The sequence below is a fragment of the Natrix helvetica genome (genome assembly GCF_964273705.1).
Source record: "Natrix helvetica genome assembly, chromosome: 6".
NCBI lineage: Eukaryota > Metazoa > Chordata > Lepidosauria > Squamata > Natricidae > Natrix > Natrix helvetica.
In genome coordinates this window covers 82,241,744-82,266,254 of record NC_138553.1, presented here as the reverse complement: position 1 = coordinate 82,266,254, position 24,511 = coordinate 82,241,744, and the positions used below count along the sequence as shown (strand labels likewise).

At 41.6% G+C, this 24,511-nt stretch overlaps 1 protein-coding gene across 1 annotated transcript in view; it reads left to right on the top strand.

The window, feature by feature from the left end:
• Positions 1-24,511, top strand: part of SEMA3C (semaphorin 3C) — a 144,390-nt gene that overhangs the window by 94,096 nt on the left and 25,783 nt on the right. The window contains exons 9-12 of the mRNA XM_081957586.1: positions 369-438; positions 5,451-5,595; positions 12,289-12,511; positions 21,830-21,918. Of these exons, the coding sequence (XP_081813712.1) occupies positions 369-438; positions 5,451-5,595; positions 12,289-12,511; positions 21,830-21,918 (527 nt within the window). The remainder of the gene's footprint in view (positions 1-368; positions 439-5,450; positions 5,596-12,288; positions 12,512-21,829; positions 21,919-24,511) is intronic.

Below are 24,511 nucleotides of genomic sequence, written 5' to 3'. Positions count from 1 at the left end.
ATGCCTCTGTGCATGCGCAGTAGCATTGCACGCGAGCGTGCAAGCACACAAGCACGAGCAAACCAGTGATAAACTGGTTAGCAATCCACCACTGGACAGAACCAACCTAAAGTCATCTGTGTACCAAGTTTGGTTGAAATTGCTCGAGGCATTCCAGAGTTATGTACACAAACACAGAGAGGCAAGTGTCTGACCTTTCCTTTATGTCTGTGCTTACTTTTAGCCTCTTGAACGCCTGTGTATTTTAATTTCTAGGGATAAGTTTGTCTGTGACTCATTTTTTTTTAAAAAAGAAAGAAGGCGGCAAAGATCTAGGAACCACAAAATTGTATTTGTTGGTTTACTTAGCAACTTTTTTATCCCTGCAGAGGATGTTTTTCTACTGGAAACAGAGAACCCGAGAACGACACTTATATATGGGATTTTCACCACTTCCAGGTAATCCTTCATATCTATTTTAAGAAAAAAGCTCAAAATAAAGGCATGGCATTCAGTGATGTGGTTCCTGTTAAGATGTGTCTCTAGATACGTTGTGTGGTGTCCTAGTTCTCTTCTGTTCTTAGATGTTCTTACAGTGGACCTGATGTTCTTGGCTCTGTAAAATGTTCTCATGAAGCTATTTAAGTATAATATTAAAGGCAACACTGTAATATTGCTAGAAAATCAAATTACTATGCTATGCCATGGTCATTTGAATAGAATAGAAATGAGAAATGAGAATAGAATAGAATAGAATAGAGAAATGAGAATAGAATTGAATATAGAATAGAATAGAATAGAATAGAATAGAGAAATGAGAATAGAACAGAATAAAATATAGAATAGAATAGAGAAATCAGACTAGAATAAAATAGAATATAGAAATGAGAATAGAATTGAATATAGAATAGAATAGAATATAGAAATGAGAATAGAATAGAATAGAGAAATGAGAATAGAATAGAATATAGAAATGAGAATAGAATAGAATGGAATGTAGAATAGAATAGAATAATCAGAATAGAATAAAATAGAATAGAGAAATCAGAATAGAATAGAATATAGAATAGAATAGAATAGAATAGAGAAATGAGAATAGAATAGAGAAATGAGAATAGAATAGGAGAATAGAATAGAGAAATTAGAATAGAATAGAGAAATCAGAATAGAATAGAATATAGAATAGAATAATCAGAATAGAATAGAGAAATGAGAATAGAATAGAATAATCAGAATAGAATAGAGAAATCAGAATAGAATAGAATAGAATAGAATTCTTTATTGGACAAGTGTGGATGGACACACAAGAAATTTGTCTTTGGTGCATAAGCTCTCAGTGTAGATAAGGAAAATTATACATTCATCAAGAATAAAAGATACTAAATTTAGTGATAGTCAAGGTTACTAATAAACTATCAAATTGTACTAAAATTAAAACAATATAAATTGAAAGATACAAGCAACAGGTTTCAGTCATAAGTGGGAGATAGATAAGGGAGAGATAGATATTAGGAAGGAAGAGAAGAATAGTAATACATTCTTAGTAAATTATTTGACAGTGCTGTGGGGATTACGGTTGTTGTTAAGCAGAGGGATGGCCTTTGGGGGGAAAAAACCATCCTTGTGTCTAGTTGTTCTGGTGTGCAGTGCTCTATAGTGTCGTTTTGAGGGTAGGAGTTGAAACAATTTATGTCCAGGATGCGAGGGGTCTGTAAATATTTTCACAGCCCTCTTTTTGACTCGTGCAGTGTGCAGGTCCTCGATGGAAGGCAGGTTGGCTGTAATTGTTTTTTCTGCAGTTCTGATTATCCTCTGAAGTCTCCGTCTGTCTTGTTGGGTTGCAGAACCAAAGCAGACAGTTATGGGGGTGCAGAGGAGAGACCCAACAATTCCTCTGTAGAACTAAATCAGTGAATCAATCAATTTGACAGTGATTATTTTATGTATAACATCTGCATCGCCTCATCAAAGATGTTACCCAAATCTGTAAAACGTTGATTTGTGTTTCTTGCAGCCGTAGAAGGGAACCTTTTTTTTTTGGTTAGCATTGTAATGTTTACTCTTCCTGGAGTTTTCACACATGGAAGTTATATGTAAACAACTTCGTTTTTCTGAATTTCTGGGAACGCGCTTAGCAAGTAGACAAATCCACACAAAGTGTGCATGTTAATGAGCCGTGCACCAAGACCACGTTATGTAAAGGGGGAAAAAAAAACTTAACAGAATGTGGGAACTTTCTTAGAAACACTTAGAAACACTTTCTATAAACATGCGCTTTAAATCCAATATGGATTGGAGTAATGCTTTATGAAAAGACTGGAATTCTTATGAAAGGTTTTGCAAGGACCTTGTTCAAAGGGAAAATGATCTCTAATATTGAAAGGAGGACCAGCAAAGAGAAAGCTAGAAAAAAAAGAGGAAAAAAACACACATAAGAAAAAAAAATTAATAGTCCCCATCCTGAATTCTTTCGGGATTTTTCTTAAAACCCTTATTGTATTTTTCCTGTGACCTGTGCAGATAATATTAAAGCGATGCATTATGTGTTTCTAAAAAAAACTGTGATATTTCTGTCTGGAAAGATACACTGCATGAGTCAATTTACTATTGCTCACCATGTTTGTGTCACTTTCAAAAGATTGAATTTGGGGAAAAAACATATTTTTGGAGTACCTTGGGATACTACTGTGCTATTTACTACTGTAGCTATTTTGTTACACAGGGGAAAAAATGAAACTCTCTGCAGATACTAAGGGGAAAAAATAGTAACCATGTTGACAGCTTTAAAAAAAAAACAGCCATCTGCTCCCACCTCACTGTTACTTTTCAAAAATATCCATAGCAATTTTTCTAATGCGTACCAAAAATAATGATTATCTTCCTCCTCCTCCCCCTCCCCCTCCTCCTCCTCCTCCTCCTCCTCCTCCTCCTCCTCCTCCTCCTCCTCCTCCTCCTCCTCCTCCTCCTCTTCTTCCTCCTCCTCCTCCTTTCTCCTTTCTCCCTCATTCTCCCCCTCCTCCCTTCCTCTTCCTCCTCTTCCTCTTCTTCCTCCTCCTCCTCCTTTCTTCTTTCTCCTCCTCCTCCCCTTCTCCCTTCCTTTTCTTCTTCCTTCTCCTTCTCCCTCCTCCTCCTTTTCTTCTTCTTCTTCTCCTCCCCCTCCTCCATCTCCATCCTCCTCCCCTCCTCCTTTCCCCTTCCTCCTCCTCTTGTCTACTTTCTCCTCCCCCCTCCTCCCCCTCCCCCTTCTCTTTGCACCTCCTCCTCCTGTTTACCTTCTCCTTTCCCCCTTCTCCACTTTCTCGCTTATTTTTTTCCTCTCCTCAAACCGAAAGTCAATTTGTTATTTGGTTTTCTCCCAAAATTTGGTGGCATCGCTGCCCTAAAGCTTCAATCATTCTTTTCTTCACTGTATTCAGGCCTCCTTGTTCTGAATATGCCCATTTCTCTTGCTCTTTCGTCCTTTGCCATAATGAATGGATAATATGCATTTTCTCCAAACAATTATTATTTTTTTAAAAAAAGACTTCCTTGGAACAAGTGAGCGTCTCTCTTGCGCTCCATTAAGAGCCAGAAATAATTTTAAGAGTAAACATGGGGCGATATTATTTTTCTGACCCCCACATGTTTAATTTGGGTTTCGGTTTGATTAATTCATGAGGTGGGGTAGGAGATGGGTTGCAACCCTTAGAAGCTGGGCAAAGAAAGGCATAAATCCTGCAGATGTTTTATTCGGCCTCTGCTAGATTCATTCAGATTCAGTTTCATTTGCCACAAACCCGCACTTATATTTTAATACATATTTTAACTCTGGAGTTGATGTGCAAGTATTATTTCTGGTACGGAATGTAATGGGTTTCATTTGGCAGCCATACCTTTGATTCCATCTCAGGAACAAGTTACCGCATAGAATTCTAGGCCATTGATTGAAATAGCTTACTTCTGAATACATTTCTGAATGAATGGACTTTATGGGCAAAACCAAACAAAGGAGAATATTTGTAGCTCAGGATTGAGAGGAGGGATGTCCTTGGTGCTCTCTGAGCTTTGTTGTTTTCTTGCAAACGTTTCATTGCCCCACTAGGTAATATCATCAGTGGTAGAAGGGTGTGGGGTTTGCAGGGAGGAGGAAGAGGAGGAGGAGGAGGAGGAGGAGGAGGAGGAGGAGGAGGAGGAGGAGGAGGAGGAGGACGACGACTGTGGTATCCTTGGTGCTTTCTGAGTTTTGTTGTTTTCTTGTAGATGTTTCATTACCCAACTAGGTAACATAATCAGTATTAGAAGGGTAAGAGGTTTGCAGGAAGGAGGAGTAGGAGGAAGAGGAGGAGGGTAACAACTATGGGATCCTTGGTGCTCTCTGAGCCTGGCTCTTTTCCTTGCAGACGTTTCACTACCCAACTAGCTAACGTCATCAGTGCTGTCTCTGAGTTGGGAAAACCTGCAGCAGTTTTGGTTACATTTTGGTGGGTAGAATTTTGATGAGGTGAAAAACGGTGACAAGTCACATTTCATCAGTGCCGTTGCCCCTTTGAACGGTCAAGAAATGAACGGTTGTAAGTTGAGGACTGGCTGTAATCGCATGGATGTTGCAGAATAAGCCATTACATCCAACCGATCAAATAAGTCATTGAATGACTCCAGAAATAGCAAACTATCATGTTTGAGCAGGTGACAAGGGTCTAGAGATGGCATTTGCAAGCCAAGTAAGACAATAGAATGAATGCATCTGAATATAGAATAGAATATATCTTTATTACGGTCACAGACCAGCAATAGACATGACTTTTTACAATATATTAAAAAAAAATAGTACTGACATTAATAGTGGATAATAACATCCCTGTTAAGAAAATACATGTTGTCAAACTGGTAGGATCACTTCCTAGTTTACGTGGGTGAAAAGCCAATAAGTGTATGAGTAAATATACTGATGTCAGCTTGCTCTGTTTTGCTTTACGCTTGCTTGCTATTGGCTGCCATAGGAATGGAGGTGGGGGGGGGGGTTTGCATAGTATTGGGGAAGGAAATTATATTGTACTGGAGGAGTCTTGTTCTCACCATCTTCTGCGCATGCTGGTGACTGATGTTTGGACTTGGTGAAGGCCAGCCGTTCCGCGTACCAACTTGATGAGGCTGTTTGAAGGTGCACCCCACATGACACCTTAGGGAGTTGCAGATTGGACACTGGGTTGGCATAATTGGAGGGAGGGTGCTGGGTAAAGGTTTGATATGTACATGTTCGCGCCTTTTTGGCTCAGATCTTGCTTTCCTTTTGCTGCTTTCACTTCATATCTAGTAAAAGTACTTTATCTCTCTTAAAGCGGAGTTGAGGTTTTCCTTTCTTGGATATTGAAGGGGGCATGCTTGACAATATTGTTCCAAAAATTGTTAGAGATATCTCCGAATAATTGGTACAAGATGACAGCTAGAATGAATGCCTCGGCTTTATTGACTGATTTCCTTCCCTTTCATAGTTCAGTATTTAAAGGCTCAGCAGTCTGCGTCTATCACTTATCCGACATTCAGCGAGTCTTCAATGGACCATTTGCTCACAAGGAAGGACCGAACCATCAACTCATTCCCTATCAAGGAAGGATCCCATATCCACGACCAGGGACCGTAAGTCTCCATAATTCACCTGTCTTGTAAGATATTACCGAGCATAATCTGAAATTATATGCATGCAGTGTATGTACTTGTGTGTAGATAAGATAACCTTCATTGTCATTTTTTTCCCTGTGCACACGTTAAAAATGAAATTCTGTTGCCCGCTCTCAAAAGTGAACACATATATAACAGCCATATAGACATGCTATATACATTCATATGTATAAGCCTACAGGCTGACATATAAACACCTATAAATCAGAGGTGGTATACAGCAGGTTCTGACCAGTCCTGGAGAACCGGTAGCGGAAATTTTGGGTACCATATTTTTCAGAGTATAAGATGCACCGGAGTATAAGATGCGCCAAGGTTTTGAAGAGGCAAATAAAAAACAAAGTTTTTGCACCTTGCAAACCTCCCTAAAACGGCCCATTTTTTTGCGAAAATGGGCCCATTTCCCCCCCAAAAAAAGGCATGAAAAACCTTTAGGTGACTTGCAGAGTGCTCCTTGGGGGGGGGCTAAAAACGAGCAAAAAAGGCCCATTGTTTGCGAAAACGGGCCCGTTTTTTGAAAAAAAAGAGGGCATGGATAGCCTTTAGGTACCTTATAGAGTGCTCCTGGGGGCTGGGGGGGGTAAAATTGAGCATAAAATGGGCCTGCCCCCAGGAGCTCTCTGGAAGCCTCCATAAGGCTACGCACGGCCATTTTGGTGAAGGGGGCGGGGTTTCGAGAGGCCAAAAATGCTGTATTCAGTGTATAAGACGCACCCAGATTTTCAGCCTCTTTTTAGAGGGAAAAAGGTGTGTCTTATACTCCGAAAAATATGGTAGTTCAGAGTACTGGTAAATAGCACCTCTGATTGGCCCCGCCCCATCTATTCTCTGCCCCCCCAAGTCCCAGCTGATTTTACAGTATCCTTCTGCTGCCACGCCCACCAAGCCATAATGCATAATGCAAAACGTGCCCCCACATGTGCATGCACGCACAATCGCACCCCACAGTCCCCGCACATCTGCCGCACTGTTCGCCTCCAAGCTGAGCTTTGCATTTCTTCTGGAGGGGCGGGGGAGCCTGTTTTTGCCTTCTCCAGGCTCTAGAAAAAACTCTGGAGCCTGAGGAGTGTGAAAAACAAACTTCCAGTAGGCCCATTGCACTGTTTTTCTCCCTCCTCAGCAGGGGTGGGTTCCTGCCAGTTCTAGAACCAGTTCCAGCTCCCTCCCCCCACCCGTCCACACATCATCAAGATGAAGAGCGAGAGGAGGAATTCTGGGAGTTGAAGTCCACAGGTCTTAAAGCTGTCAAGTTTGAGCACCCCTGGGGTTTATTTTTTCTAAAGGGCTAGGGGTGCAAGGGTCTTGTAACTTGACAACTTTAAGACTTGCACACTTCAATGCCAGAGTTCCTGAGCCAACATGACTGGAGGAGGAATTCTGGGAGTTGAAGTCCACAAGTCTTAAAGCTGTCAAGTTTGAACACCCCTGGGGTTTTTTTTTCCTAAAGGGTTAGGGGTGTAACTTGACAGCTTTAAGACTTTCGTGCTTCAAATGCCAGAGTTCCTGAGCCAACATTTTGGTTGCTAAGCAAGAGCGTTGTTAAGAGAGTTTCACCACATTTGACAAGTTGGCCACGCCCACCCAGTCACATGACTGCCAAGCCACTCCCACCCAGTCACATGGCTTGCAAGCCACTCCCACAAAGCAGGCCACATCTACAGAAGAGGTTCTAAAAAAATTTGAAACCCACCACTGCTCCTCAGGCTCCGGAGTCTTCCTTAAAGCCTGGGAAGGGCGAAAAAGGCCTCCTCCAGTCCTCCGGAATGCCCTCTGGAAGCTGGAAATGGATCATTTTTGAACTTCCGGTTGGCCCGTTGGGCCTATTTTACACCCTCCCCAGGCTCCGGGGGCTTTCTCGAAGCCTGGGGAGGGTGAAAACAGCCTTTCCGGAAGACCAAAAATCATCTGGCACAATCTCACATGCCCGCTGGAGCTGACGGCACATGTACCAGCAGATATGGCTCCTTGCCACGCCTGCCATAGGTTCGCCATTACAATGCTAAGGGACAGTTTAGGGATGTCAGATGAGAAAACTTCAGCCACCTTGTCAGCAGAGGTCCGTGGTCCATCCAATTACCAAGGAGAGCTTTGCTGGAGAACTTATAACTGAAGCATAATGGCCCCTAATGGCACAGAGGGATTAAAATGATTTGATTAGCACGGGCAGATCTTATTCCTTCTTTTTTTTGGGGGGGGGGAAGGAGGGGAGGGAGGAATCTCAAAGACGAAGAGCAGACTATCCAAATGAAATATAGTCCCCTTTTGTCACAACCTGAGCTGTCCAGTTATACTTTAAGATAAATGAATGTATACACCGAGGGTTCTAAGAGATAAAAGTGGAATAAAAGATAACAGTAATTCAGTTGCTTGGCTTGCATTCCAGAGATTAATTGCTTTTATAGATTTTTTTTTTGCAAGGGTATAAATGCGGTGGAACATTTTATAAGGATGTTTTTATGAGCCTGAAATTGGCTGTATGTCTTTTGGGGTGCTTCCCATAAGTTTTTGCTTGGCCACAAAATCCTTTGGTCTACATGACCCCTTATGTGCTTGAACAACTTAATTTGCACATTAAAAAAAGTGTAGTTTAGTCCAGAAAAAGACTAACATTGCCTTCCAAAACATGTGCATCTCATTGAAAACAATGAGATTTATAAGATATATCTAACTGGATGGCTGGAACATTTTTAAGCACATAATTTAGTAGTGAGGTTTTTTTCCCCCCCAAATAATAATAATAGATAGGCAGACCAATATATTATGCACCACACTTGGAATACTGCATCCAATTCTGGTCACCACAATATAATGAAGATAAAATAAAATAAGATATATATTTTTAAAAAAATAACAGTCGTCTGAAACAAAAGCATTTGATGAGGCCCAAAGAATGCCTACAGGGGGACAATATGGTTTTAGTTACATCTAAGAAAAAAGAAAGAAAGAAAGAAAGAAAGAAAGAAAGAAAGAAAGAAAGAAAGAAAGAAAGAAAGAAAGAAAGAAAGAGGAAGGAAGGAAGGAGGAAAGAAAGAAAGAAAGAAAGAAGAAAGAAAGAAAGAAAGAAAGAAAGAAAGAAAGAAAAAAGAAAGGAAGGAAGGAAGGAAGAAGGAAAGGAAGGAAGGAAAGGGGAAGGAAGGAGAAAGGAAGGAAGGAAAGAAAGAAGAAAGAAAGAAAGGAAGGAAGGAAAGAAAGAGGAAGGAAAGGAAGAGGAAAGAAAGAAGGAAGGATCTATTTCACATTTATATTTTCACCATTTCATTGCATGTCATTTGTAGCGAAGTGAAGACTTTGATCTAGAGATTTCTTGGTTTAGAACTTCAGTCTTGATATAGATTAGAAATAAGCATTTAATATTTTCCATAAACGCGGTGCAGTTGATTTCCTTTTAAATGTCAGTATGGTATGTTTTTGCTGTGGCCTCTACGTTTTGGAAATAGAATTGTGGATTAGCTGGTCCTTGATCTTATTTGCTTAAGACATTCTAAAGGCAGCCATTTCAGTAAAAGTTCAGATGAAACGGAGTAAGTTTAAGTAACATTATATATTCACTTAGCAACGCTAGAGGCCTTGGCAACTGGGCAGAAATCTTTGCCATAGTCAACTGTGAGTTATAGAAAACCTTCATGAGGTAATGTACGGGTACATGCTGGTTGGAAACTGTCTTAAATCTCCTTTGACATGTGGAGTTTGACACACAAACCATTATCTGAAGTTATAGCATGTCATGGATAAATTATGAGCGTTACACCATCACATCTGTAAAACAGCATCCTTGAGACTGAATGACAAGGAAAGAAGAATATTATATACAATATATAACACAACAACATGAGGAGAGGGGAGAAAATGATGATGAGATGAGAGGAGATGAGGAGAAAGGAGAGGAGAGAAGAGAAGATAATAAGATGAGGTGTGAAGAGGGGAAGAGAAGAGGACAGGAGAGAAGAGAAGATGGAAGGGGAAGAGAAGAGAAGAGGATAAAATGAGATGAGATGTGGAGAGGAGAAGAGAAGATGATACGATGAGATGCAAAGAGGAGAGGAGAAGAGAAGAGAAGAAGAGGAAATATGAAGAGAAGAAGGGAAGGGAAGAGAAGATGATACAATGAGATGAGATGCAGAGAAGAGATGAGAAGAGAAGATGATCGATGAGATGCAAAGAGGAGAGGAAAAGATAAGTGAAGAGGAGAGAAGAGAGGAGAAGAAAAGAGGAGAAGATGAGATGTGAAGAGGAGAAGGGAAGGGAAGAGAAGGGAAAGGAAGAGAAGAGAAGGCAACCATTTGCCTGAAATGGTACAGGTTTTCCTGCCTGAGTAGGGGGTTAGACTAGAAGACCTCCAAGGTCCCATCCAACACTGTTATTCTGTTTTCTGCACAACAGAGCTGGGAAGTTGCATCAACCTCAATTTTTTGGCGCTGCACCAATTCTCATGTCTCCACTTTCATTAAACATGGAGCCTGAGGCTATTTTTCGTGGAAGAAATGAACCATATATCAGTAGTAGTTGATTTGGCTTGCTTGGTTGTTCCACTTCAGGCCTTGGGACATTTGGCAAGCGCAACCAGAGAACAGCTAAGACGTTGGCTTTAAATGCAGGAATCGAAGGTTCAGATCCTTTCAGAAGGTGGAAGAAAAAGACAAGATGTCTCGTTGAAGGATAGACTTCCTTGCGTTCTTGCTTATTTATTTTGGAAGCTCTCAGGCGCAGGCTTTGTTAGCCGCCAAATCTTTGACCCAAACATTCAACTGCGTCAAATCAAGCTGATTTGTCTTCGACATTGCCTTTAATGGACTTCTAGTTTCTCCTCCACAAGGAACACACAATGTCTTGGCATTGTTGTCTTATACAGCAACTGCAGGAAACTCTTAAAACATGGTATTCGTGAGATGGGTGGGATAAAAAGCATGAAACTCCTCACAACTCAATTGGATATAAAAAGGCAATTAACTTGTAAGAGAGGCATCTGTCGGAGAGATTGATGGCTGTACTCTTTTTTAAAAAATAGTTTTTATTAAACATTTTAATCTTTAAAGACAGAAAGGTAAATGTAGCAAGAAAAAAAACAAGACATACATAACAATATAAAGTAACTATACAGCCTTCTGTATCGGCATTCATATTTTGCCTTTATAGTTCTCCGTTCTGCATTGCCTTCCTATTGAATTTACCTTGTCTAATAATATAATAATAACAGTAGCATTGACACTTGTAATAATATTAATTGTTCATATCACCATTATATTTACATTCTCTATTTCCTATTTTATATTCCTAATAATATTCCTAATGAGTTTCAGTTCTATTTTTTTGCTCCGTAATTTCTCCCAACCATTTCTGAATTTTGCACCAGTATTTCCTTGTGATGTGGGCACGTCCACCACATACGGTAGATTGTTCCAGACCGTTGGCTACATCTCCCAACATTTGGGGGATAAATTTGGATACATTTTAGGCAGTCTCGCTGGTAGCAAATGCCTTGATGGCTGTACTCTTATCCACATTTGTTGAATTGTCCTTTAAGGAGAAGCAAATCTGATGGTTTTCCCTGCGTGGTTTATTTCTTTTTTGACGCAATCTCCATTCAAAGCTACGTTGCCCCACTTACAGTGTTACATTTCAGACAGGGGTGTTCTAAGATCCAGCTTGGGGCAGACTTGGGGACAATGGAACTGTGACCAAGGTTAAAAATGATCTGAATCATCAAGATTTGATTTCCTACTTCAGCTAACTTTTGACTTGGTGTTTTGGCCATGCACACAATAGAGCAGTGCAGTGGCCTAGAGGTGGAGCTCTCACCTCACCATCAGGAGTCTGTGAGTTCGATCCTAGGTAGAGGCAGATATTTCTCTCTCTGGGCACAGATGAGAATATATCTGTTGAATATAACTTCGCATTGGCAACAGGGAAGGGCATCCAGCCAGTAAATATTCAGCTCCTCTCAGTTACCCAGACTCCAGAAGGGATTGCGGGGTCATTAAATGATGATGATGATACCATGCATACAATAGTTAGTGCTCGTCGTCCCGATAAACCCCTTTTATTTAATTTACAGTGAATTCCTCTCCAGCAAAGTTCTGGCCCACGGTCTTTCAAGAGAGTTCACAATTACCGACCTTTGTCAGACTTGGAGAGTGGGCAGGCTGATATCTTTCAGATGCCGCAATACTTGGCAAGAATGCAGGAATGAACTAATTGTCTCCTGCAAACTCCACTCCCCTGGCGCTCCTCTTTTATTCTCTCTAGGAGGGGCCTTTCACCGTCCACCTGTGGCCTTACTCCCAAGTCGACCCCTGTTCTTTAGCTGTTCCCTTCCTCTGGCAACTCTGCGCATGCGCTGGGAACAGGCTCCCAACTGTTCTTCTGCCCCACTGATGTCTGACTTTGAAGGCAGCTGATAACTGTCAGATGGCTCTGGTCCCCTCTCTGCCTCCGACACAGAGCCCTCATCACAGCCTTCCCCAGACTCCAGGACTGGCCCATGTTCCTCCCCAACCCTCCTCACTGTCCGAATCTGCTGCCAACTCTGCTAGCCCTTGGCGGGCCACAACAGCAACTTCTAAGAAAGCTCTAATGTAGAGTTCAGGAGACCTTATAAAGGCTGTGAATTGAAACACCTTTGACATAGTTGATGGTTGTCCATGCTTTTCACAGTGTCCTGGAGGAGCCTTCACGCCCAACATTCGGACAACCAAAGAGTTTCCAGACGATGTGGTCACCTTCATCCGGAACCATCCCTTGATGTTTAATTCCATCTATCCGATTCACAAGAGGCCATTAATTATCCGGACGGGCACAGACTACAAGTACACCAAGATAGCTGTTGACCGGGTCAGTGCAGCAGATGGAAGATACCACGTTTTGTTCCTTGGGACAGGTAAGAAGGTTTAGAGCATTGTGCTTCTTAAATTCCATTTCACCATCTATGGTTTTGGGGTTTGTTTGTTTTTTTTGCAGCAGGTACCAGAACAAAGTTTGGGAACTATCAGGTAGGCAGTGATGATTTAGGACCAGGATTGCCCATTCCTACCTCTGAAGGTTTAGAAAGGCAGACAGGCAGGGAAGGGAAGAAAGGAAGGAAAGAAGGGGAGGAAAAGGGAAGGGAAGGGAAAGGAAAAAAGGAAAGGAAAGGAATGAAAAGAAGGAAAGGAAACGAAAGAAGGAAAGGAAAGGACAAGAAAGGATATTGATAGGGGAGGGGAGGAAAGGAAAGGAAAGGAGGAAGAGAGAAGGCAAGGGAAGAAGAAGAAAATGGAAAGGGAGGGGAGGGGAAGCAAGGTGGAAAGGGAGAAGAGAGAAGAAGGAAGGAAGGAAGGAAGGAAGGAAGGAAGGAAGGAAGGAAGGAAGGAAAGGAAGGAAGGAAGGAAGGAAGGAAGGAAGGAAGGAAGGAAGGAAGGAAGTAGAGTCGCAAAACCATAAAACATAAGAAGAACCAATAAAGGAGAATATTTGTAGAAAGAAAGCACGCAGAAACTTAAATTGCATTTAGAATGCAATTAATAAATTGCATTTATTAGAAATGCTGTTTTTAAACAAAAATAGTTAGGAGAAAGTCATAAAAACACATGGAGTATATAGAAGTTGTCAGACAGTGATGTAATAAACCATGAAATACAAAAAATAAACTCCCAGCTGGCGTTCCTGCCTAAAATGGGACTAGAACTCACAGTCCCCTGGTGATCGACCCAAAGTCACTCAGCTAACTTTTCTGCCTAAGGCAGGACTAGAACTAGAAATTTGCCCAAAATCACCAAGCTGGCTTTCATTCCTAAGGTGGAACTAGAACTCCCTGTCTCCTGGTGAACGGCCCAAAGTCACCCAGCTAGCTTTCGTGTCTATTGTAGGACTAGAACTCATGGTCTTCTCCTTTGTAGCCTGGCGCTTTAACCACTAGACGAAACTGGCTGTCTTACACATGTATTAGATATGTTATCGCATGTTCAACCCATACGGAAAGCCAGTTCCAATTGTTCCTGGAAACCCAAAGGGTTTTAGTCTCACATTTCCTGCATTTCTCATCCTGCCCATGGAGCATTGTTCCAACAGTTCCACTTGGGTAATGCGTTTTCTTTGGCTTGGCTTGCGTTGAAATGCCTCGGGTGTCAATCACCTAAGTAACAATCGAAGAACGTATTTTGACAAAAAAAAAAAACCTAACCAGCGAACCCTCTGTGCCTGTTTTCTGCGGCCGCAAAAGGCATTGCCAAGAATTTAACCCAAGAAATCCGTCAAACTGAGAAAGTCGGAACAAAGATGACAACTTAATTGAAACGTTTGTGACCGTTTCCTTGTGGGGAGCACTAAAAAAAAAACATAATTGCATTGTGTAAGATTGACAGGCTTAGTAATTGATGGTCAGGGGCTGTAGCACCCCTCTGGCAAATGGGATTTGGCAGAGTGGGAACATTGAGGCTTAAAGATGCGCTTAGCACGGGTAAGTGGGATGCGAAGTCAACCCTGGGCGACTGACATTCATACCTCTGGTCTATAATATCAACCGTTCTACAAATTATGGGTTTCCCAAGCCAAGTTCAGAAAGCAAGCTTCAGAAATGATCCAAATTCACATCTTGAGTAGGCTTCCTGGAGCTAAGGTGGAGAGCAGAGCTCATGTTGTTTGGCTTTATAAATTTCCACCAGCCAGTTGGATGGCAATATGGAGCTTTTAGTAATATCTTATTTTAATTTTTTTTAATATAATCATTCCATCTTCAGCTGAACAGGGCCCAAATATCTTTGCTAAATGATCATCAGAATTCTAACATCCTTCGTTAAATTAATATTGCTTCTGCAATCTTAAACGCCATGATATTCCACATATTAATTCTACAATATTGACGTAATAATATTCGAGTCATCATGTTTACTTATCTCTCGTAACTTATCTTCTTTATTTTGTTTCCCTATTTCTAACTTCCATTTTTTAAAATTAGTTAACCATGGGTAAAATGGATCCCATACCATAGAGCTGTGATGGCGACCCTATGGCGCATGGGGCCATGTCGCCAGGCACAGGCGGTGTCACCCGTTCCTCTTCCGGGTTTCTGGTGCGCATGCGCGTGCAACAACCAGCTGGCCTTTGTGCATGCGGTAGTGCTGGAAACTGATTGTGGTGTGCGCATATGTGCCAGTAACCGGAAGTCTATCTGACTGGCACGCATCTCTGCACCGGAAACTGGAAGATCATTTTCCAGCGTGTGCATGCCCCCTGGGGCAGCTCCTCTTCCAGATCACGGCCCAGACAAACACACGAAGTGCTCACATGCTCCGTTTGTGGCACTTAGTGCCAAAAAGGTTCAGCATCACTGCCGATTGGATGGCACAAGACACGTTCCAAAGGATTCAAGATGCCCTTTTTCTCCAATTCGGAAATGCCTTTTTTTTTGGTGGTATTGAAAAAAGAAGAGGAAAAAAAAGCTATATGTTTAGCATCCCGGTAGTCCTGGAGTTACAGCAGTTCATTTAGTGCCCGTTCAAAGTCACAAGAGCACTGGAGAAAGTGACTTACGGCCGCTTTTCACAGTTACGACCACACACAGCATCCCTATTTTCGCGGGATCAAAATTCAGAGACGCTTGGCAACGGGCTCATATTTAGAAGGGTTTGCACTGTCCTGGGGACCACAATTTTGTGACAAGCAAGGTCAAATGGGAAGCTAGATTCGCTTAATGGCCGCGTGACTAACTTAACAAGTGCAGTGATTCTCTTAACGACCGTGGCAAGAAAGCTCGTAAAATGGGGCAAACTTCATTGAACAACTGCCTTGCTTAGCAATGGGCTTCCATTATGGCCGTATGTCGAGGACTACCTGTGACAAGTCAACACGAACATAAAAATGTGTTGCATCAAGCAGAACGATGCATTTGTTGGTTTCCTTTTGAGAGAAACTCTGTTTTACACTTCTGTAACAGGAGCCAGGGCATTGTAATTTACGACTGAAATTTGCACAATGTTGGCTCTTGGGTTTTTTTATTGGTTTCCTTTTTTGATTTTGGTTTATTTGACAAAACAGAGGGAGAAAACCCACAGAGAGACACACACATATATATAATTTAAAAGGACGAAAAGGCAATAGCAATAGTATAAATAATATATAAGTTCTTCTTGTGCATGCATAGATGTATATCCATGATTTCTTTTCTTTTAGTTTCAGTAAAAATCGCCATGTTTTATTGCAATCATCCATCTATAATTTACAGCTATATGCAAGTCATTGAACAATCCCAAGTAACATCAGGTTTAATCCACTGAAGAATGACAGCCATAAATTTATCTTAATCACGAGAAGCACTAATTTTTGGCAACAACCAAAGCCCAGAGAAACTACTTCTGTTGTCCAGATGTCAATTTCCATGTAGTAGATATGTAGTTCAAAGGAACAAATGCATCTGAAAATATTTGATTTGATTATGAAATTACCTCATTTTTTAAAGACAAGATGCAGAATCACAAATGGACACCTCAGCATATAAAATATTCTGAGACTAGGGGGGAAAATGAATCCAAGGTTAAGCCGATCACAACCATCAAATAATTTTGATGAGGCATGTTGTGGGAAGACATCAAGGAATCTCAAGGTGTTCTAATTTCCTGGCGAAATGCCATTCATCACACAGGAGGCTTTGACAACTGGTTGTTGTCGTTCAGTCCCTAAATCGTGACTTACTCTTCGTGACCCCAAAGTCTAGTCTATGACTGTAATAAACTGAATTGATTGATTGATTGAAAGTCCAGTTGCTTGTTGAAAAAGTACCTGTGGGGCATCCATAACCTGGATGATTGAGAATCTCCATAGATATTCCATGGAATATTTCAACCAGAATGCAGAAAATAGGGTCATTTTTATGCTTTTCAATCTCTCTCTCTCTCTCTCTCTCTCTCTCTCTCTCTCTCTCTCTCTCTGTGTGTGTGCGTGTGTGTCTCTGCCTCTCTGTATGTGTCTCTCTCTCTTTCCCTTTCTCTCTGTCTTTCTTTCTTTCTCTCTTTCTCTCTCTCTCTGACTCTGTCTGTGTGTGTATGTGTGTCTTGTGTGTCTCTCTCTTTGTCTCTCTCTCTCTCTCTCTCTCTCTCTCTCTGTCTCTGTCTTTCTCTTTGTCTCTCTCTCTGTGTCTCTGTCTCTTTCTGTCTCTCACTCTTTCTGTGTGTGTGTGTGTGTGTCTCTCTCTCTCTCTTTCCATTTCTCTCTCTGTCTCTCTTTCTGTCTCTCCCTCTCCCTCTGTCTTTCTCTCTCCCTCTGTTCCCCCATCCCCCCCTCTCTTTTTCCCCTTGACTTTCAGGTCAAATACTTCCCAATCTAAACACGTTACGTTTGAGTTCGATTTAAAATCACAGCCGGTCCCATTTGCAAACCAAAGAGAGACCACCCCTTCCCCTTCAAAGCCAAACTGCCACGCATCTGCAATCCAGGCCAGCATTTCCTCCCAATTGTGGTGGTGGATTTTTTGCCTGTGTGTGATGTGGGAAAAGAAGCTTTGCTCCGTGAGGCCCTTTATGCCTTGTTTATTTGTTTATTTTATTTTTATTTTTTTTAAAACAAAGAGGAAAAATAGCTCAATGGAAGCCTGTTTTGAAGTCTTGATTTTTGACGTTGAGCGTAGTCACTGGGAACCTTCTCCTCGGGCTGATTTATATATTAAAAATGTACGGAAAGATTTAAACTTTTATCTTGAATCAGTCAGTGGAACATACCGCGTAGCCGCCAAACATCTGCGCTATCCAAGCTGTGAAGCGTATTTTGATCTAAACAATCATATTTGAGTTCCACAGAAGAAGGCCATACTTCTGTCAGTTGAGGAGATGGGTCAATATTTGGTTTTCTCATCTCAGTCCTTCCTTGTCTGTAGCCATCGTCCACACACCCACCTCCCCCCCCCCTTTTTTTTTTTACAATTTCTATTTTTTGTGCTTAATTTTTCAGACTCTTGGCTATTTTCCTCTCCTGGCATCTTTTTTTCCTGGCTTCCTTCCAAATCCTCGGAAGAAAAATGGGATCTGTAATAATGACTCGTAAAGCTAAGCACGCGTAAAATGCTTCTGGAAGTTTCAAAGCACTTCTTCTCTACTTAATCCTAGTAACCTTTCCTCTCCCCCCCCTTCAAACATGGCTATTTTAGGAGGGGTGGACATCAACTCCCAGAATTCCTTGCTGGTTGTGGAATTCTGGGAATGGATACCTGTATCTCTTAAAGTGGCCAATTTTGGAGGAGGTGGGGGGAGCCACTATTTCATGCCAACCATGTCTGACAGAAAAGTTCATTGGCAGATGAAGAAAAATAATTAAAATAACAACGGTTTACAGAATAGCAAGAGTTGGAAGGGACCTTGTAGGACATCTAGTCCAACCCCTCTCCCTCAAGCAGGAGACCCTACACCATTACTGACAGAGGGCAGTCCAGTCTCTTCTTGAAAGCCTCCAGGGATGAAGCTCCCACAACTTCTGAAGGCAACTTCTGTTTCATGGGTTGATTGTTCTCACTGTCAGAAAATTCCTTTTTGGTTCCAGGTTGCTTCTCTCCTTGATCAGTTTCCATCCATTGTTTCTTGTCCTGCCTTTGGAGAATAGGTTGACCCCCTCCTCTCTATGGCAGCCACTCAAATAATACAATACAATAGTAGAGTTGGAAGGGACCTTGGAGGCCTTCTAGTCCAACCCCCTGCCTAGGCAGGAAACCCTATACCGTTTCAGACAGATGACTATCCAACATCTTCTTAAAGACTTCCAGTGTTGGGGCATTCACAACTTCTGGAGGCAACTTCTGTTCCACTGATTAATTGTTCTCACTGTCAGGAAATTTCTCCTCAGTTCTAAGTTGCTTCTCTCCTTGATTAGTTTCCACCCATTGCTTCTTGTCCTGCCCTCAGGTGCCTTGGAGAATAGTTTGACTCCCTCTTCTTTGTGGCAACCCCTGAGATATTGGAACACTGCTATCATGTCTCCCCTAGTCCTTCTTTCTCTTTAGCTTACCTAGTTCCTGCAATTGTTCTTCATATGTTTTAGTCTCCACTCCCCTAATCATCTTTGTTGCTCTTCTCTGCACTCTTTCCAGAGTCTCCACATCTTTTTTACATCGTGGCAACCAGAACTGAATGCAGTATTCCAAGTGTGGCCTTACCAAGGCATTATAAAGTGGTATTAACACTTCATGTGATCTTGATTCTATCCCAAATATTGGAAGACTGCTCTCATGTCTCCCTTGGTCCTTCTCTTCACTAGACTAGCTGTGCCCAGATCCAGCTTTGAAGCTGCTTTTCTTCTATTCATGGTTAAGTGAAGAAGTTCTTTCTTGTTTGCAAGCTCAGTTTTTATTCCCAGGTTGTTGCAGATTTCACTTTGGAAGAGGAGAAATCTCAAGTTAAGAAAGCAAACGGCATGTATTTAATAGAATGACAGAGTTGGAAGGGACCTCGGAGGTCTTCTAGTCCATACCCCTGCTCAACCGGGAGACCCTGAGAGGGATCTTGGAGTCTTAGTAGACAACCAATTAAATATGAGCCAACAGTGGCGGCGGCGGCCATAAAAGCCAATGCAATCCTAAATTGCATTAACAAAAAGATGCAATCAAGATTGCGTGAAGTACTAATACCATTCTATAAAGCAGGGGTCTCCAACCTTGGCACCTTTAAGACTTGTGGATTTCAAGCTGGCTGAGGAACTCTGGGAGTTGAAGTCCACAAGTCTTAAAGGTGCCAAGGTTGGAGACCCCTGCTATAAAGCATTGGTAAGACCACACTTAGAATATTGTTTTGGTCACCACACTATAAAAAAGACTCTACAAGGAGTGCAGAAAAGAGCAACTAAGAGGATTAGAGGACTGGAGGCTAAAACTTATGAAGAATGGTTGCAGGAACTGGGCATGGCTACTCTAGTGAAGAGAAGGACCAGGGGAGACATGATAGAAGTCTTCCAATATTTGAGGGGCTGCCCCAGAGAGGAGGGGGTCAAGCTATTCTGCAAAGCACCTGAAGGCCAGACAAGGAATAATGGATGAAAACTGATCAAGGAGGGATTCAATCTTGAAATAAGGAGAAATTTAATGAGAACAATCCAATGGAAATTCAGAAGTTGTGGGAGCTTCGTCACTTGGAAGCTTTCAAGAAGAGATTGGGCTTCCATTTGTCAGAAATGGTGTAGGGCCGCCTGCTTGGGCGGGGGGGGGGGGTTAGACTAGATGACCTACAAGGTCCCTTCCAACTCTGTAAATCTATTAAAAACCCTACTTATTACCATGTTAACCACAATTATTGCAATTTTATTCCTGAGAGGAAAAATACTTTATGTGAGACATAAAACAGCCTTCTCAGTAATTGTTCCTGATTTTGGAATAATACATATCCAGAGGTCGATTCTGCACCTGGGTTCTTTTTAATTGGGAGGGAAGTGTTTCAATTACATATACCTTTTTGGGGGGGTATTTTCTGTGTTACGGATTCTCTTCCATTTTGGCTGTACCGTCATTTCTTTTGCATACGGCTCTTCAAGTCATCATGGAGTCAGGAGCCGCAAAAGTGCAGTATCAAATTAAAATAAATTCATGGGAGGTATATAAACCAACTTCAAAAGAAAAAAGAAAGGAAGCAAGCAAGGAAGGAAGGAAGGAAAGAAAGAAAGAAAGAAAGAAAGAAAGAAAGAAAGAAAGAAAGAAAGAAAAAGGAAGGAAGGAAGATAGAAAAGAGGGAAGGAAGGAAGCAAGAAAGGAAGGAAGGGAAATAGGAAGGAAGAAAAGGAAGGAAGGAAGGAAAGAGAGAGAAAGAAAAGGAAGGAAGGAAGTTAGAAATGAAGGGAGGAAGAAGAAAGAAGATAGATAGATAGATAGATAGATAGATAGATAGATAGATAGATAGACAGACAGACAGATAGAAAAGAGGAAAGGAAGAAAGAAAGAATGAATGAATAAACAAAAGAATGAAGGAATGAAAGAAAAGAAATCCTGCATTTCTACATGTGCTACACTTTAATTTTAACTTTTCTCTCTGCATTCTGCATATTGAGTTTCTTCGATGAATAATGCAAACTCAGAATGCCATTAATTCAATGGCAAGATTAAACTTGCTACATAAATGCAGTTATTGAGCTCTCTGAACACGGGGAAAAGGGTAACCGAGACAGTTAGGGGATTTATTTCTAAATCTTTGCAATGGTTTGCTTTATTTTTATTCCGGTCTGTTGGAATCAGGGGTAACTATTGAAAATGAACGACATAAAAAACCGGTGCTTTAAACCAGAAGTGGGTTTCCATTATATGCTTTTTTCCAAACACAGCTTCTTGTGTTACAGTGGAGTCCACTTAAAAATATTCCAGCAAAACTGTGGCTTGGAGGAAGATCAACCAAAGAAACACATCAAGAGATATTTTAAAAGAAAAAATAATAATGTTGGATATAGAATTCACACATTTGTTGAATATTGAGATCACCCAAAGTACTTCCGTGACTCTTGAAATGTTATATCTGTCTTAAGTATGTTATGCAATTGTGTGTGTTGTATTTGTACTGATAAATAAATAAAGGGAGACTAGTATAGATCTATTTCGAGCTAATTAGCTCTGATCAGCTAGCCATACCCTTACTGGGATTTGAACCTGGGCTGTATTATATATTAGGCAGGAGTCTTAGCCACTAAGCCACAGGCTCTCCTCCTTATCAGTTGAGCCAGGGAAATAGGTATATATAAAATTGTTCCGTCTTCAGTTGAAGAGTGTTGTCTGAGTACAAATATCTTTGTTAAACGATAATCAAAATTACAACATCTTTTGTTAAATTAATATTCATTTAATATTAATCGGGAGGGAATCAAAATTAATATTGATTCCCTCCCGATCAGCTGGGGCTCGGGAGGCAGAGAATAGATGGGGGCGGGGCCAGCCACAGGTGGTACTTGCCGGTTCTCCGAACTACTCAAAATTTCCGCTACCGGTTCTCCAGAACCTCTAATCTAAAAAACCGCTCATCTCACCAGTGCTGATACCGAGTGGTCTTTGAGTGCTACGCACTCTCGTAGAATTGGTAGGAAAAGATTTGGAATCCCAGCACTGGCTTTCACCATTTTTTTTTTTACAAGAAGCAACCCATTTCTGTTTTCTACGGATTAAGTACCCTTAATCCCATCCGATTTGCTCATCTTTGCATTGTATGCAATGAAAACTCCGCTCTTCTTTTTTGCATGGTCTCTAATATGGTCTGCCTCTTCTCTGTTACAGACCAGGGGACGGTGCAGAAGGTGGTGGCACTGCCCACGAACTCATCAACAAATGGAGAGCTGATCTTAGAAGAACTGGAAGTTTTTAAGGTTGGTCTCTCTCTCTCTCCCCCCCCCCCTCTCTCTCTCAAGATTCTTCATTCTATTTTTTCCCCTCATCAAAACACTTTCACCTTCCACGCATGCGCTGTGGCTAAAAAAAGTGCCTAAATGGAATGCCATAGAGCCGGGGAAGGTGGGCGGGGCCACCCGCGATTTCCGCTATCTGTTCAGGCGAACTGGCCCAAACCCCTAGAATATCACCTCTGCAGTGGTGGGTTTCAAAAAATTTTTTTACTGCCAGTTCTGTGGGCATGGCTTGGTGGGCATGGCAGGGGAAGGATGCTGCAAAATCTCCTTTCCCTCCCGATCAGCTGGGACTCAGGAGGCAGAGAATAGATGAGGGCGGGGCCAGCCAGAGGTGGTATTTGCCGGCTCTCCAAACTACTCAAAATTTCCACTACCGGTTCTCCAGAACTGGTAAGAACCTGTTGAATGCCACCTCTGCACTACTTCCCCAAAGAGCCTCGGTGGAGTGCTGTGCTGCAGGTTACTTCTGCTGATCACCGGCTGCCTGCAGTTTGGCAGATCGAATCTCACCAGGCTCAAGATGGGTTCAGCCTTCCGTCCTTCCGAGGTGGGTAAAATGAGGACCCAGATTGTTGGGGGTCAATAGGCTGACTCTATAAACTGTTTAGAGAGGGCTGTAAAGCACTATAAAGTTGTATATATGTCTAAATGCTATTGTTATTGTTATTTAAGCTGTGGTAGGCAGTGGTTACAATGCAGTATTGCAGGGTTACTCTGCCCACAGCCAGGAGTTCTATCCCAAACGGCTCAAGGTTGACTCAGCCTTCCGTCCTTCCAAGGTGGGTAAAATGAGGACCCAGATTGTTGGGGGCAAGAGGCTGACTCTGTAAACTGTTTAGAGAGGGCTGTAAAAGCACTGTGAAGCGGTATATAAGTCTAAGGGCTATTGCTTTGCTATGTCATTTGCATACTAGTTTCGTTAAAGAATACAACTCACCATGAAAACCTCTTTTCTCCGTTAACTCACATTTTAACAACCGATGCCCACTCTTTTGGTGGGTCTATTAAAAGAGAGGTTTCATCGTATTGATCTTGGGAGGTCTAAGGGAAGAAAAGCAGAATTGCAATATTTTACACACCGCTTTAAATCATTTGTTTTTCATTAAATTGTCTGCCTGGCTTAAAGAATTTTAATCAGAGTTCTTTTTTCACTCCGTCCTTTCCACGTTATAACATCTGCCACCGAATCTGACTTTTTCTTTGTTTATATTGTGATCGCAATCTCTTGGGGTGGGATGTCAAATATTCTGTGTGTGTTTGTGTGCCTATGTCTTAGTTGATAAGGTTTCTGACATCTTTTCAAAAAGCCCACTTACTATTTTCTTTCTTTATAACCCAAAAGTTTCCGATATTGGCCTCAATTAATTAAAGCTCTAAAGAAGTGACTTAGGAAGGAAAACCAGAGCAAGATTCACATTATAGATTAATAGAATAACAGAGTTGGAAGGGACCTTGGAGGTCTCCTAGTCCAACCCCTGCTCATGCAGGACACCCTATACCATTTCAGACAAATGGCTATACAACATCTGTGTTGGAGCATTCATAACTTCTGGAGGCAAGTCATTCCACTGAGATAGAGTAGAGTAGAGTAGAGTAGAGTAGAGTAGAGTAGAGTAGAGTAGAGTTGAATAGAATAGAATAGAATAGAATAGAATAGAATAGAATTCTTTATTGGTCAAGTGTGATAGGACACACAAGGAATTTGTCTTTGGTGCACATACTCTCAGTGTACATAGAAAGACATAAAAAGATACATTTGTCAAGAATAATCAGGTACAACACTTAATGATAGTCATAGGGTACAAATAAGCAATCAGGAAACAATCAATATTAATATAAATCATAAGGATGAAAGCACCAAAGTTACAGTCGTACAGTCTTAAGTGGGAAGAGATGGGTGATAGGAACGATGACAAGACTAATAGTAATAGTAATGCAGCCTTAGTGAATGATTGAGGCAGGAAACCCTATATTGTTTCAGACAAATGGCTATCCAACATCTTCTTAAAGACTTCCAGTGTTGGGGCATTCACAATTTCTGGAGGCAACTTCTCTTCCCCTGATTCATTGTTCTAACTATCAGGAAATTTCTCTTCAGTTCTAAGTTGCTTCTCTCCTTGATTTGTTTCCATCCATTGCTTCTTTTCCTGCCTTCGGGTGCTTTGGAGAATAGCTTGACTCCCTCTTCTTTGTGGCAACCCCTGAGATATTGGAACACTTCAAAAACCCAATTCATGGACTTTGACTAGGTATTTGGAAGTCCTCAGGAGATGGAGAGGGACTTGCTGATTTCCGTGTGAACTGTTAGTGGAACCAGAAACATCCGTTACTTGCCAGTTTTTGCATCCAAGTTGTAATATATGCTAACAAAAGTAGTCCCGTCAAAGCCAAGTCTGACTTTTGAAATCCTCTTCCGCGTTCCCAAGCTCAGATTGGACTGCAACAGCTACCGTCTGTTCTTGTGCAGAAAAAGAAAATTAAAGAACCCCCCCAAAAATGACAAGATTCTTTCTGAATCAAGCTGGATTTGGCCTATTTCACATCCCATTTCTCC